This window comes from Colossoma macropomum, unplaced genomic scaffold (assembly GCF_904425465.1).
Source record: "Colossoma macropomum unplaced genomic scaffold, Colossoma_macropomum, whole genome shotgun sequence".
NCBI classification, from domain to species: domain Eukaryota; kingdom Metazoa; phylum Chordata; class Actinopteri; order Characiformes; family Serrasalmidae; genus Colossoma; species Colossoma macropomum.
The window spans coordinates 10,808,757-10,825,288 of NW_023494793.1; the positions used below are offsets into that span (position 1 = coordinate 10,808,757).

The window sequence follows — 16,532 nt, forward strand, 5'->3', positions numbered from 1 at the left end:
TATGTATAAAATGATGGTAATAGGGCACCAGTGCTCAACAGCTAGGCTTCAAATCATATGTTGGCATTTGAATGAAGAAAATGAGGACATTTTATATGTGTTCCAGAAAGATGAAGGGGGGGTAGGTGGTAGGTGATTCCAAAATAACTAAGAAAGTCATATAACGTGAAAAATGGAGAATTATAAATAGATTCTGTACTATAAATAGATACTGTAAATATATTCCAGTGTTCATTCAACTGAAATAGTATAAGTTATTACTAAATAAAATAACAATTACTAGCACTGCGAGTGATTCCTAACTTTTGAACTGTGTGTATGTGGCTTCAGGAAGCAGGGGGCTGAGAGTGATGGCCAAAGCCAGAAACTCAGGATGATGGCCAAGTCTGTTTGGGGGCCAGTGATTCTTGATCAACATCATGAGCTCGAGGGGGAATCTTCTGCTGATTAGGAGCAGTTGGAGATGAATGAGACTTATTAGATAATCAAGCCAAGTGCAGTGGCGCAAAGTTCGTTGTGGTTGAGTGCTGAGGTAATAAGCAGTAGAATGTGGGCTGATACTAAAGAAGCGAGAGACGTCTATAAGGAGTATATGCACTGAGCAGCTCTGGGGAAGACATAATGGAAATATCAGAGCAGATCTGAAGTAATCGGGGCATAACAAAAAAAAAAAGAGAGAAAAAAAAACTTTCAGAAAGGATAGGAGCTGTCTATGAGCAACAACCCCTTCAGAGAAAATCAGTAGACAGATGCATTAGAAAATGGAACAATACTGTTCAGCCACAGGACTCCTAAAAGGACCAGCATAGAGTATATCATTTGCTACACATATAATATAGACACATACAACCTCACGTCGCGAGTCTACTCCTGCTTATGTGTACAGCTTAAGATTGGAGCAGGACCGATCGTTTTCCCAAATTTAGATAACAGTTTACATGAACCCTGCTATATAACATTTACATAGCCATGGCATAAACATGGCATGGCAGATGTCATCAGGGGTGCAAATGTGATCGGGGCAATGTCAGGAGGTTATAGCTTACATACAGCAATTCAAACGTAAAACTGTAAACAAAGTATGCATAAAATTACACGTATCATGTTGATATATTTTATGTCCATGTTAAAACACACAAAAAAATATTATTAACAGGAATTATAATATTGTATATCAAATAATATTGTATCGTGTCATATCCTGTATAAGGATTCAATTGTGTTGCCTATAATAATGATTTTTTTTCTTTCCAAGGTGTCCCTAACATTTTTAGTCTGATCTGCATGTCGTTCTAAATATTTTTTTGCAAAATACCCCAAAAATAATAAATATGGTGATAATTATGAAGAAAAAGTAAAGACTACTAATAACTTTTATAGCATAAATAAAGAAATGATCATAGTGCAGTAAAGAAGTGTTGAAAACAAATCCAGTACGAGTTTAATGAATTTTTTTGTCATTACTGTCTATAACTAAACAAAGCAACAATCTATTTTGGATTTCATTAGAGTTTTAAAATGTAATTGTACATTTATGTAAAATGTAATCAGCTATATAATAATTGACAGCTATTTTGCAACTCGCTATGTAAATGTTTTGAGAATTATTCCGCAACCCCCAAAATTATCTTGCATAATTTCCCTTCCCAAATTTGCTTCAAAGGCTTAAATATGCTGTGACGACAGATTACGTCCAGTAATATGACAGTGTCTAATACCATAACTATTAAATGCCATATGTCAAATACATAGCAAAAATTAGCATGATATAAGCTGTTATGACAGAAAACATTATGACACATGTTATGACCATTACAGGTAATGGTAACATGACATATTACTGAACACAATCCCTAATGACAACTCATGACAGCATATAACAGCTTGCATGACAGTCATAGTTATGTCAGTTGTAGCAGAGCTAATAACCCAAAAAGTGTTACCCAAATTTAATATAAAATGTGCAGTGGTCCGCCAGAAGGCATCATCCAGTTCAACAAAGTAGAGCTGTGCTGAACTTAAAGTCTCGATTTAGTCTTCAGATATGACCATCAAGACAAACATCATTATAAAATGTGGGAAATGATAGAGAAAAAAATACATAGAAAAGCAAGATTTAATTAACATAAGCTTTTAACAGCTCAGAAAAGACGAGTTTCATCTTCACTACAGTTGCTGAACTTGGGTAGCTGACTGATCTTGGGTTGCCTTTTTCAGCTCATGCCCTTGATGCTAGTCAATGCAAAATCCCAAACAGAGAATTTCAAGCAGCACTCTTTGTGGAGTGTCAGAGGGTAAATGAGGACGGCTCCCACACACTAGTTTACACAAGTCTTGGTTGATTCTTCTCTTAAATCAGTCTTAAAGTAAAAAGTAAATACGCAAAAGCCTCTAGATTATTAATGATTTCTAGACCTTCGGTACAGGGGTGCAAAATGTTTAGCAAAAATGAGTCCAAAAGTTTGGAGACGTCTGCTCATCCAATGTTTCTTCTGAAATCAAAGGTATTAATAGGGAGTTTGTCCCCCTTTGCTGCAGTAACAGGCTCTACTCATCTGAGAAGGCTTTACACTAGATGTCGGAACATTGCTGTGAGAATTTGACTGCATTCAGCCACTAGGGCATTAGTGAGATCAGGTACAGATGCTGTATGGTTAGTTCTGGATCACAAACACCTCTCCCAACTCATTCCAAAGGTACTGGAGCTCCATCACTCCTGAGCATGCAGTTCCACTGCTTCACAGCCAAGTACTGGGGGCTTTATAACCATCTAGCTGATGCTTGGCATTGGGTATGATGACCTGAGGCTCAAGTGCAGCTGCTGCAGAGCATCTCATTGTATTGGCAGTGATTTTCTATGTAGATTATACAAGCTGTGTATACAAAAACTTGTGTCAGCAACATGTGCACCTTGAAGTAGCTGAATTTACCAATTGGAAGGTGTGTCTGGATACTTTTGGATATATAGTGTAAGCCCCATTAACCATAACTAGGTGTAACAATACAATATGACACAAAACACAATGCAAAAATGTGATGATGCACATTGTGTAACATTGTTTAACCCTGTCTAATCAGCGACCCATTCTGAGAATTTTAACTCTACCACCAGGGTGAAGTGTCATATAAAATTGGAGCTTTCTAAATGCTACCGTGATTTCTATCACTGTATAAAAGATGCACATGGCCTCCTTTACTGACGGATACAATTTGACTTTTTCGGAGCCAGCATGAGCACACAGTAAGAGCACAATATGTATCGGTAAATGCTTATTATTGTTTCATTTAATCATAACAATAAAACGCATCTGAAGTGTGACCTATATTGCTATTAATGTATTTCGTCTCTTATTCAACAAAACCTGCATCTCCATTTTTGTTATTTTCATTTTTTTATATAATCAGGGAAAATAACAGCTGCCCTTTACATTGTGTCAAAATTTAATGATGAATGGACCAATACAATGATCCCAACTTTCTTTACATACACTCTTCAAAAAGATGGTTCTTCAAGGGCTCTTTAGTAAAGAAAATGGTTCTATATAGAATCATGAACACTCTAAGAACCCTTTGCATGATTAAAGAGTTCTTTGCATCATAGATGGTTCTACATAGAAGAGCAGAATAAATAGCAGAAATAGCAGTGTTTTTGCGTCAACCTCAAAGGGTTAACCATCTAAGGTTGCGACGAACTGACCCCCACCAGCACATCCAGTGTCACATGACACACAGAGCAGAATTGAATCGTGAGCTTAGGATAACATTCTGCCCGTAACCACATCTATACTTCACTGATATGAAGACTGCACCAATTAGAGTGTAGAATCGGAGTGTAAAAGACTGGCATCTGCACTGTGACCCTGTTCTCCTCCGGCTGGCTTTCTGAGCCACGGTTTCCTTGCAGCTTATACTGTCTTGCCTACTGGAACAAAGCCCTATTATCCAGCCACAGGCTTTAGCAGTACATCTTCCCCCAGACTTTCATTTACTCTGAATGTATACTACAGCTGCTACCTTCAATAGTTAGCGCAGCATACGGATCGGCAGTACTGTAAACAAGTGCAGGAGCACCTCAATAGAGCTTCTACACCCAGTTAACTCTGAGACATATTCACAGCCGCTCAAAGCTCCATCCCCTCTCTATAAAACACGCCTCTCTCTGCCCAGTTAAACCGGCACATGCTATTATAGCTAACCCTTAACCGTGCTGTTAACAGTCTGACATGTTACAAGGGTTTCTTTGTAGCGTGTATTGAACTTGTTGGGAGTCCTACACAGCGTTAAGATGAGTGGTGTAGAGAGACATAAATCAGGATGCGACCTTTTCCTGAGAACAAAGACCAATGCCCTGTTTCAGGGTCAGAGAAAATCAAAAGAATTAGTGAGGCCAAAAACAACAATATATCCACATGATTAGAGCAGGCTTCTTCTAAAGAGGATTTAGAGCTTAACTTTTTAAGATTTACAAGACTTATGCTTAGGACAGACAGTAATTGAATAAGGCATTTGCATAAGGATTACTGCACCAATCATAATTCATTTTATTTAATATGTTCAATAGATACTTGTGTGTACAGTCATAATAACGTGCAGTATTTGACAAGGCACATAAGCAGGTTTTGATTGTCCTAGATCAGCGAGTACAGATGTCTCAACAGTTTTATGGCATGACAAGCTCAAAATATGGAGCGATTTTCTGGCACTCTGTTCCTCGAGCACTCTGTTCATCTGTACTCCACACAGCATGGCAAGACTACACTCCTTACAAAAGGGTTCTTCAGGAGTTCTTTAGAAAAAGAACTGATTATTCATGAAATCATGGCAATCATTTGAATGCTTCGGTGCTTCTTTGCAGTTCATGGTTGTTTTTATGCATGCCACAATTATTATTATTATTATTATTATTATTATTATTATTTTTACCCAATTCCATCCTCTAATTTGGTCTCTCCCTGTCACACAATGCAACCAAGTTAGGAGAAGTGAAGCCTAACATTTACTAGTTCATTGGTAATGGGATGGGGAGACAGGGCTGGTTCACTGGTAGGGGTATGCTGGTGATTGGATGCTTGTTTGTTGTTATTGTTACAATAAATTGTTATTTAAATTACAGACACCATTCTAAGCATTCTGGTTCCAGGGGTCTCTCTCACAACACATTATTTCTTGCTTACCCTTACCCAACTTTAAGCTTAGTTGGACCTAACCCTGCTGGCAGTGGCGACAGCATTGCTTTTTTAATGGTTTAAATGTTTTACTTTCTATTTAAGTACTATGATTTCTTCTTCCTTCTTTGGCAACTCTTCCTAGTGTGTCCCACAATTGGCTGTTCGTCATAAATGTCTCGTTTTCATGTGTGTACGCAGGAGGATTAATCACAGCAATTAATTACAGAACAGTAGTAAAATGTACTGAGACTAGTTAACCGCAACTGTATTTGTTAGGTTTTGTGAAGCTGAAATTTTGTCAGAAAGTCAAAGTTGAACCTGCTTTGTTGGACAAACCGCAGATACACTGCTTTCTGTTGTCCAAATACAAGCCAAAAAAATGGTATAGTGTTAATTAATGTTAAGTGCCCGAGGAACAGAGTGCCAGGAAATTGCTCCATATTTTGAGCTTGTCATGCTATAAAACTGTCGAGACATCTGTACAAACAAACATGCCTTTGTCTTTAAGTTTTTTCTCTTCATCTTCTCTTTGTCCTCTCAGTTTTTTCAGCTCCAGACATATACGCTCTTTTTTGAGACATGATTAACCAGTTGCTTTTGTCCCCTCACCCGAGCATCTTAAACAACATAATGGTACAGTAGTAACTCAGAAGTTGTTAGGGGGTCCCCTGGGGGCCGTGGGGCCGTAAGCAGCTTCTTATGTGGCTTATTATGCAGAGCCGACACTGGTGGGAGGTGTCAGAACAAACAAGCGCTGATTAGGAATTCTGATCAGCGGCCAGCATGCCACTTCATACGAACTCAAACCATGTGTTGTTTCAGCCAAAAAGATGTTGTTTTGCAAAATAAAATTTTGCTTTGAAATATATTGCTGGCTTTAGATTGAACTCACCATTATTATTATGTTTTAGACCATGTGACCTATATATGTCTGTTACTCACTGGTAATGGTGAGATCAATCTAAGTGTCTCACACAGATATTTGGATGGATCCGGACTTTTGATTAACCTTGTATTATCATTATTATTATTATTATTATTATTATTATTATTATTATTATTATTATGGTGTATAATTTCTTGAAATACAGTTCTTTACCGATGGTTCAAAATGGTTTTAGGATTCTACTGTTACAAATCATACATTCTTTTGTACTAAATTTAACTCTTTCCTCTAAGCATTTATGGCAGTCATGTTACTGGCATATTTGACAAAGACAAATCTTTGACAGAAATAAAAAGTGAGCCATATTTAAGGCAAAGGAGTGCATAGCGAGGACAGGATTTAGCAAGGAAGGAGGTTCAAACAAGAACGTCCTGCAAGAAATCCTAGAAAAAGACGAGTGCCTGTTTGGTTTTGAGAGTGATTGTTCCCTCCTTTTGGGGAGGTTCCTCGGTGTAATGACTGTCAGAAGTCAGTGAAAATGTAATAGAGAGTACTGTACACTTCTAGTCTCACTGATGCTCCCTAAGGAGCGTGAAATAACTTTCAACCACAAAAAAAACATCGGTACAGAGCAGTGCGAGACTTCAGAAGCTGCTATAACTCACATCAAGTAAAGCATACAGGAGGAGATCAGAGTAGAACCCTATTGGAGAGGACCAAGAGAACAGGTGGGAGGAACGAGAGATAGATAGATAGAGAGATAGATAGAGAGAGAGAGTGAGAGAGAGAGAGAGAGGGAGAGAGAGAGGAACAGGAGACAAAGAACAGGGCCCAAGGCTCCCTGTGCGAAAGACAGCAATGATCAGAGCCGCCGCCTCTCAAAGGGGACCCACTCCCTTTGGAGAACTCTTTGTTAGGTGGGCTAACGCAGAGGATTACAGTGTGTTGCGAGAGCTTGTTTGCAGGCGGCTTGATGTCGCACTCTGTTTGCATACTCTCCAAGAGTTTCAAAGTGAATGTTTCAACTGATACACAATTGTTCGAAAGTGAGGAATCACTGTTTTTAATAATATAAACCCCATTCTGTTGCAGATACATATCTAAAAATATTCTGACACCAGTACTGCAACTTTATAGGTTTCAACAAATTTGTTGGCAGCTGTAAGAAACTTTGGATGTGTTGAGAATGAAGAGCAGAGCTGTGGATAAGAACTGAGAAACATGGTCGCTTAAACAACCAAGGCATACCAGCACTTTTCAAACTACTGGGGCGTTGTCCTGCCACTTTTTGACTGAGATTAGGTTCATTTCCACTTGCCCTAATTGCATGGACCACTGACCTATAGTCACGAACAGTCAGTCAAACTCAGTGGGAGAACCAATTAAAATCTCCATTTTAGCTGAAATGTGGGACGGTTCCCAAAAAAAGTTAATCCTGCATGACTTCATATTCATTAAGAGGACCGGTACAGATCACTAAATGTTTTACCGCAATGCACAAACTAATATTCATGCACCTGATCATATTGTTCATGTTACCATGCTTTGTGAAATTTACTGTCAGTTGAAATATTTCTGACTGTTAATTTAATAAGCTAGGATTTGATGTTCATCAGGGATGATGGCTATTTGAACACAGTGAACTCTGCAGGGTCAAAACAAACACAGACACTTTCAATGAAAGGATTGTTGAGGCCTGTTACATTATAGCTAAAACTAAGGTTATGTAGTGCTGAAAGTACTACTATCAACAGTGGCTCAGTTGTTTTTTGTCAGTCCAAAAAAAGAGATCAGCCTCCTCTCTTGCTGCTTTTCCACATGCATACTTTAGTAAACTCATGTCAAGGACTTTCTCTTTTTGCACTTTTCACAGTAGCCATAAAAGGCAATTTCTGCTTGTTTTGAACAAGGTCTCTCAGCTGAACTATGCTTTTTTCTTCATTTATGTTGGACTGGATTTTTGTCTTTATAAGCGAGCAAACATCAACATTTACAAAAGAGTTTTTATAGTATGTAAATTAGATTTATTTATTGTGGCAGTTGTTCATAATGTTTTGATGTTAAGAAAGCTGTGTTTTGTCTCAGCACAGCCATCTTTGTGGAGAGGTGTGAACTGTTTTCACAGCAGGGGACCCCCCCCCCTTTACCCCTCATTGCTTGCTAGCAGCCCAATACAGTCACAACATTTTGAAGTCAACAGTGCCCTAGTTAATCTAATAACAGAGTTACTGAGAAAAATACTTTTACATTTATTAAAATAGCTGAATTCCATTCCTCCAGTGAAATTGTCACTAGAGGCCTTGCGCAAAGAGGCTACCAATAATAATAAATGACCACTATCTTAAATTTTACACCTTATAATAAAACTACCCCCATATTTGAAAGCCTCCTATCTGAAAAGTGTCGATCAGACCTTAGGCCCACAAATTGTTGTTAATAGATGATTGCAGCATATTGTTTAGCATTTAATATCTTAAAGTTGAACCCCCCAATAACTTGAAATATTGACTAAAGCACCCAAAAATTCATTATGGTATCTACTAATCTACTTTCAGCTGAATAAAGTAACAACCTTTATTAATATGACAAGGGATTTCCAATCCTTTGTACAGTACTGTGTGATTAACATATACTCCTAGAGTTCGTGTGCAGCTTTTATGGATCAGAGCGCAACTGCAAGTGGAGCAAAATGTTTTCTTTTCAACTCAGTGTATTGTAATTACAACACTGTTTCACTCTCCATAACGCCTGCAGCAAGGCTTGATTGACATGTTCAGTGTAGCGCCGCGCTGCAGTCAACTGGGAGCATGTTTACTAAACACGCAGGATATGACTCAAGTTCTAGACATCAGCAGCTCGAAAAGACAATACAAGAAAACACAGCTCTCTCAGAATCAGTGGAAGGGTGCAAAAGTAAAGAGCAAAGGCTCAAACGTGTAGGATATGGGTTCCATTAATCTTAATAAGATGCTGGAAAAAAGGTGCCATTCATGCAGATGGCTCCACGTAAGACGGTTTCCATCTTTTTTTAAAGCCAACATAAAACAGGTTGGTGCAAACATAATCACAAACCATTGTATGCATAATGATAAAAGAGCAGCAGTTTAAACCATTCAGACTTCTGCATCATATAACCAGTCTAACAGAAGCTCACGTCTTCTGAAGCACCTCAAATTAGAGGTGATTTCCCTCGCTGTTCCACACAATGATTTGCCTGACATTTGGGGCCACTGCTCTGAGGAGAACACGGCTACCGGTACACTCTGTCTCATACCGTCTCCTTCAAAAAGGCTCTGATAAAAGAATAAATTAATAAAGTAGCAATCCACAAAGGTAAAAAAGGACCTCATTTTTACAATATCCTATTCTTCTACAACATGACGGAGCAATTTACGAAACGACTTAGCCCTTTTGACAGGGTTCCCTCTGACACACGTTCAGAATCCTACATTTGTAACGCAGGTCTCCACTAAAGCAGAGATTAGTGATAATGCTCAAGAGGCCTCAGGTGCACTTGCTGCAGATTCCAGTCTAAAAGTGGAAATGAAGACCCCCAGGGGAATGGTCAAAGCTGTCACACCTTTGTTAGCTCAGGTCTTTCAATATTTGAACTTGCTTGCTCTTTTAATCCATTGAGAGAAGCTCAAGGTCAAGGAGCACTCGCCGCCATGGTTTATTCCTACTTTTAAATTATTCCAATTTGAAGGGACCATATATATATATATATATATATATATATATATATATATATATATATAAAACCAAGATACACAAGCCTGCTTTGAATTTGATGCTTTCTGTGAAGTCATGAAAATCAACACATTTACATACATCCCCATACAGTCTAAAGCAGTTTTGTGTTATCATTTGTATTTAATCATTAAGATGTAAACAAAGTCATTCAGAGTGGTTTAATGTGAGATGCGCCATTCTAGACAAACTTATTGAACTCACTCTGGTGATGGGAAACCGGACGTCTGAACAGTGTAATACCCTTAAAGACGACCTCACAGAAAGTTATTACATGAAATGGTTATGAATACACTGTCTGATGCCTGAGACATTTTTCTGTAATAGATTTGAAATTTTAGGTTTGTCCTAAAAACATACTTTTAAAATACATTTGTGGCAGAGAAAGGCAAAACAGTAAAGAAAAGAAAATGGGGACTTTCGTTTTTCCTGATATACTACAATTTTACCACTAACAACATTACATATAAAAGGTTCACAGGTGGTTTTAGATATTAAACAAAATCCATATTTGTGTTGTAGACATTGTGACCCCTGTTTCCAATCATCACTAAATAAATCCCAGCTGGTAAGTTTCTCTACAATGCACCACATTTCACATTTTTTGCTGAAAAAAATCAGTTCACTTCCCCTTTAAGTTATCAGGAGTGTTCCAGTCCAGACTGCTTTTTTGACAGAAACTACACAGAGTAGCCAGTCAGAATAAACATCATTTATATGGCGGCCTTAAAGGCGGAGTAACCAAAACAGCCTGTTTAATTCTAATGGATACGGGGAGGGTGGAAAATGGTCACGTAAACATGAATAATGGCTAATTCTGGTACATAAACCTGCAAAAATGTGATTAAAAAAATACAAGAAAAATTTAGGACACACCTCAGTTCCTCACCCTCTAACTGCATTACTTGCAAATTTGGTTTTATAGTAACTGCTGAATAATTTAGAGTAGTTACTGAATTATAATTCTCATAGCTGAATAATGAGCCTTCAGTGTGAGAGCTTCATACCCAAAGCCACTGTTCATTCTGGTTCCAACATAACACTGCATTGGTACACTCCAAGCCACACACTGACATTTGAACTTAACAACAGCCTATTGAGAAAAATCACGCCTGAATCACTACACTCCTACAGTCATTCAGATAGGCATCGTGTGGAGATAGCTTTTATGGAAATATGGCACTTGCACAATTCTAAATGCCACATGGAGTGACAGCATCAGCTGACAGTCTTGTCTGTCAGATGCCATAATGTGAGAGGAAGTGCACTTCAACAAATGCCAGAGTAAATACTGTAAAAGTGTGCTGTCAAGGCTGGCACACATACTAAAATGGAAGGTATCACTTAAGCACGAATGAAACAGTGTAAAATGGGCTGTTTCAACACACAACCAAACTTACATAACAAATTACATGCATGCCTTTGTCATATCTAATTCAGCTGAGTTACTCAAGCAAATATTTACATGCACTCTTCACTTCTTCCATGCTGCACACTCAAAAAAAGTACACATGTAAACGCCTGCAGTCCACACTCTATATTGCATGACTATGAAGAAGGGCAGATTAAGTAATGCTAGTACGAAAGATAGCCTTCGGCCTCACACAACTCATTACCACTGTGTTCTTGTGACGGAGGCCGCAGCAGTTTGCGTCCAAAAATAGACTGCTGAAATGGCACTACCCATCTGGCCCACCTGCCAAGCAGCGCTGAGGATTATTATCCACAATTTCCTTTGGCTTTGGACTCAACCATGTAACCCACCATGACAATGTATGCGAGTGGGAGGAGATAATCAGACAAATTTACCTCTCCGTGCTGCATTCTTACTAGCTTGCTTGTTTGTTTGCTTGCTTTTTAATATCTAATTTGCACTTGCAGAGAGATTGCAGTTTTGGCCATGCAGGCCAGAGCCTGGGAACAATCCGCTGACCTGTCGGTGGAACGCAGACAGTGATGTCCCCTTAGGGCCCAGAACTGCTCTCAGTGTGTCTGACTCTTGTGGAAGAGTATGTTGTGCCACCATAAAGTGGTCCAAACTCACCCACTACCAGCACTTCGGGTTACATATAAATAGCATTTACAGGTTTTTATCATCTTTATGATGGTTAACGTAATAACCAAGACACAAGGAAAAGATTAAACCAGTGTCCATCATCGCTGAAATAAGCCTAAACATTCTGAATAGTGTACTTGACATGATATGACTTAGTCAGACAAATCAAAAAGCAAAAAAATCCCCATAATAATAACGTAGAAACTTGCTCATTTTGTTTCTGATTGGTTTATCAGAGAAATAATTGCTTATACAATGAGCCAGTATCTACCCTGTCAGAAGCTAATTGAGCCAGTATCTACACTATCAGAAGCAAAATGAGCCAGTATCTACCCAATCAGAAGCAAAACGAGCCAGTATCTACCCTATCAGAAGCAAACTGAGCCAGTATCTACCCTGTCAGAAGCAAAATGAGCCAGTATCTACCCTGTCAGAAGCAAACTGAGCCAGTATCTACCCAATCAGAAGCAAAACGAGCCAGTATCTACCCAATCAGAAGCAAAATGAGCCAGTATCTACCCAATCAGAAGTAAAATGAGCCAGTATCTACCCTATCAGAAGCAAACTGAGCCAGTATCTACCCTGTCAGAAGCAAACTGAGCCAGTATCTACCCTATCAGAAGCAAACTGAGCCAGTATCTACCCTGTCAGAAGCAAACTGAGCCAGTATCTACCCTATCAGAAGCAAACTGAGCCAGTATCTACCCTGTCAGAAGCAAAATGAGCCAGTATCTACCCTATCAGAAGCAAACTGAGCCAGTATCTACCCTATCAGAAGCAAAACGAGCCATTATCTACCCTATCAGAAGCAAAACGAGCCAGTATCTACCCTATCAGAAGCTAACTGAGCCAGTATCTACCCTATCAAAAGCAAAACGAGCCATTATCTACCCTATCAGAAGCAAAACGAGCCAGTATCTACCCTATCAGCAGCTAACTGAGCCAGTATCTACCCTATCAGAAGCTAACTGAGCCATTATCTACCCTATCAGAAGCAAAACAAGCCAGTATCTACCCTATCAGAAGCTAACTGAGCCATTATCTACCCTATCAGAAGCAAAATGAGCCAGTATCTACCCTGTCAGAAGCAAAATGAGCCAGTATCTACCCTATCAGAAGCAAAACGAGCCAGTATCTACTCAATCAGAAGCAAAATGAACCAGTATCTACCCTATCAGAAGCTAATTGAGCCAGTATCTACCCAATCAGAAGCAAATTGAGCCAGTATCTACCCAATCAGAAGCAAAATGAACCAGTATCTACCCTATCAGAAGCAAACTGAGCCAGTATCTACCCTATCAGAAGCAAACTGAGCCAGTATCTACCCTATCAGAAGCAAATTGAGCCAGTATCTACCCTATCAGAAGCAAAATGAGCCAGTATCTACCCAATCAGAAGCAAAACGAGCCATTATCTACCCTATCAGAAGCTAATTGAGCCAGTATCTACCCTGTCAGAAGCAAAATGACCCAATATCTACCTTCAATCAACACTGTTGGAAAAAACACTCACTTAGCTACAAAAAACATAATGTCCTCATCCACGTAAGATGGTGAGGGCAAATGATCTAAAAAGATGCTGCTAAAACGCACGAGGCTACAACCTGTCACGGCCATCAAAAATAATCAGACTTGTCAATCCATTAGACTACATAGTCCCAGTCTGGTGAGACTGGAGCGGCCACTAGGGGGCGCGAAGCTCGCTCCTGCTCAGGCTCTATCAGCCAAACCAAACGTTTGCACTGCGTGTGGAGCTCGCGCTGTTAGAGAGGGAGCTGTAATTGCCTCATCGTGAATCTTTTGGCGGGGAAGTCTAAACACACGCTTGGCACTCTGCGCTCGAGGGGGCTGCTGCGGGACCAAAGGGGGGTCCTGCGAGGCAGCTCGAATAATGTGAGGGACTTGTGAGGGGGGCATTTCCAGCCACATAAATCACTGAGACTTCTCAGCACAGCCTCATAAAAGGCTGCCTGCCATTCAGCATGCAGATCATGAGGAAGCTGGAGGAACCTCTCTGCTGCAGTTGAGCTCGCTGTCGGGTTTTTTTCCTCTCTTTTATTTCGATTACAGCAGAAAAGAGATTAGGAAGGGATTACTTTGGGACATGGTCAAAACTGTCTGGGCTCTCCGTAATGTGGAGTTACCTGGAGTCCCACACGTGCACACTCATGTTGGCCAAGGCAATGGGAAAAAAGCAGGAACTGCTAAGATTCAGAAATTACTGTCTTCGATATTTGCACAGAATCGATTTTTTTTTTGCCGGGGGAGTGAGGCATGTTTTATAGTCTACTGCTGTTAGTAAAACCGCTAACACTTGCTTAGAAGGACTGTAGCCCACTTCTGCGGCTTTAAAGACTGACTCTGCTTTATCCCACCTGTTTGCAGACTGGGGGCACTCTTAAAATGCTGGGTTATGGTTGTTTTCGTGTTTTCGATCCAAAAGCTGGGTTGAGCCCATTTTTATTATATTTTTATAGGATTATTGTTTAACACAAGACATGCTCCAACTCGCATTTTGTCTCATATATATATATATATATATACATATATATATATATATATATATATATAAAATGTTATATGTGATGAGATGATGCTTGTTGTCTCTCTCTCTCTCATATATACATATATATATACTTATATATATATACATATACACATATATATATATATACACATATATATATATATATATATATATATGGGTTTTGTCCCAGCCCAACTGCTGTCTGTTAACTATATGAACTGTTCTCTGTGTAGACGCCACTATGAGCTTATATCATTGCAAGAGGCAATGGGGATGGCGTTTTTAAATAACTGCGCCCTCCCTCAATTCCTAGCAGTCATACATGGATTAGTTCTGACTGCCTGGCATCAAAGCCAACAGTGCAAAACAGTGAAGGCTTCTACAATCAAGCACGCAAACCATTCAGTTCGAGTCATTATGTGATATGATGGAAGTTTCTGTGTAGAGGGAAGCGGGCTAATGCACCCCCACTCCACAACACGCACAGAGAGCGGAGCAGCTCTTCTATTCTACGTGGCCGTCTCTAAAACGTGCACGCGCGCGTGCACTCTCCACACACGTATGCATGCTTATCATCATCACCCGTGTCCCTCTTCTGTCTGTCTGTCTGTCTGTCTGCCTCTATCTGTTTCATACTGAAGCAAGTACTGAAGCACGCTAACAGACCTCACCCGCAGTGAGAGGGAATTCAGGAATAAACGATACTAATGACTAAAAAAGCCCTTCAGCTCCAAGCAAAACCACCTGTTCTGTCCCCAACACGCGCAGCCTCCCAACATAATGGCCGCATTGTGGAGGATATTCCACTTCGTGTCCAAACTGCAGCGCAATCCGCAAAACTAGACGAAGAGACAGACACGGAGACAGATTTAAACACGAAAAACCCACAGAAGCCTGAACGAGTCTAACAGCACAGTGAGCTAATGTTACAGCGGGCTCGTAAAGCTCGAGCCCCGTATGAAATCCCAGAACAAAAAAATGAGGAAAAAATGTTGCTCGTCGCTGAAAGGGGGTGTTTAAACTCACCGATGTGAATAATGGAATCGGGCAGCGCGCGCTGCCACCGCGCGCTCCAAACGGCCAGCAGGAGCACGAGCGCCGGGGAAACTTTCATGTCTTCCCGCGGGAGGGGGGCGGTTTAAAGCCCAAAGCCCAAAAAAAGCCCGGGGGTCTCCCAGTAGAAGAGGAATGGAGGCTTTAAATCCTGAAGCGAACGAGCGGAGGACTGGTCCGGATAGCGGAGGAAGAGGAGGAGGAGGAGGAAGAGGACGAAGAAGAAGAGGAGGTGGAGGAGGTGGAGGGGAGAGATGGAGGAGGTGGAGAGGGGGTAACCGTCCTCCTTCCAAGCCCCGTTTCTCTCCCTCGACGCCTTCTTCGTTCGGGTTCGCGCCAGAAAATATCCTTAACCGAGGTCGGAAATTTCCATACCGCGCTGAAGCATCCAGGCGGCTCCGGTCCTCTCGAACGGTCCGAGTGAAGCGCGAGGAGGAGGGAGCGGAGGATGGTTTGAGGGGGTGGAGGTGGAGGAGAGGGGGCAGTGTGTTTTTTTTAGAGGCTGTGGGATTGAACAGGAGGAGCGGCTAGAGCGGAAAGTTCCTGCAGATCGGAGCCCCTCTGCTAACGCTGCCGCTGCTCGCGTGGAAAAGCACCGCTCGAGCGCCGAGCCCTGACAGAGAGAGAGAGAGAGAGTGAGAGAGAGAGAGAGAGAGAGAGAGAGAGAGCGACACACAGAGAGAGAGAGGTAGAAAGAGAGAGAGTTGGACGGCGGGGACCGAGCGAGTGCGAGCGTGATGAGGAGGAGTCCGCATGCAGGAGAGGGGGGATCAGGAGGAGGAGAAGACAGACTTTAGATGAAGAGCAGAGAGCAGCCTGGACGAGCGGTGACTAGAAGTGAGAGATTGGGGGGGGTGGGGGGGGGCGAGGGCGAGAGAGAGAGAGAGAGAGAGAGAGAGAGAGCGAGAGAGCGACAGGGAGAGAGAGAGTTAGCGCTACTGAAGAGTGGGCGGAGGTAGAATGAGGATAATGCAGAAGGCTAATCTGTGAGGTTAGGGCTCCTCCCTTGTCCAACTCCTTTGATTTGCTTGCATCGCTAAAAATAAATAAATAAATAGAGACATTCGTGTAGGCTTTCCTTATTTAATAACCT

General features: G+C 40.9%; 1 protein-coding gene across 1 annotated transcript in view; it reads right to left on the reverse strand.

Annotated features, from left to right (window-relative positions):
* Positions 1 to 16,078, reverse strand: part of grid2 (glutamate receptor, ionotropic, delta 2) — a 588,027-nt gene extending 571,949 nt beyond the window's left edge. The window contains exon 1 of the mRNA XM_036578447.1: positions 15,413 to 16,078. Coding sequence (XP_036434340.1) covers positions 15,413 to 15,500 — 88 coding nt within the window. The 5' untranslated portion in view covers positions 15,501 to 16,078. The remainder of the gene's footprint in view (positions 1 to 15,412) is intronic.
* Between the last annotated feature and the right edge of the window lie 454 nt (positions 16,079 to 16,532).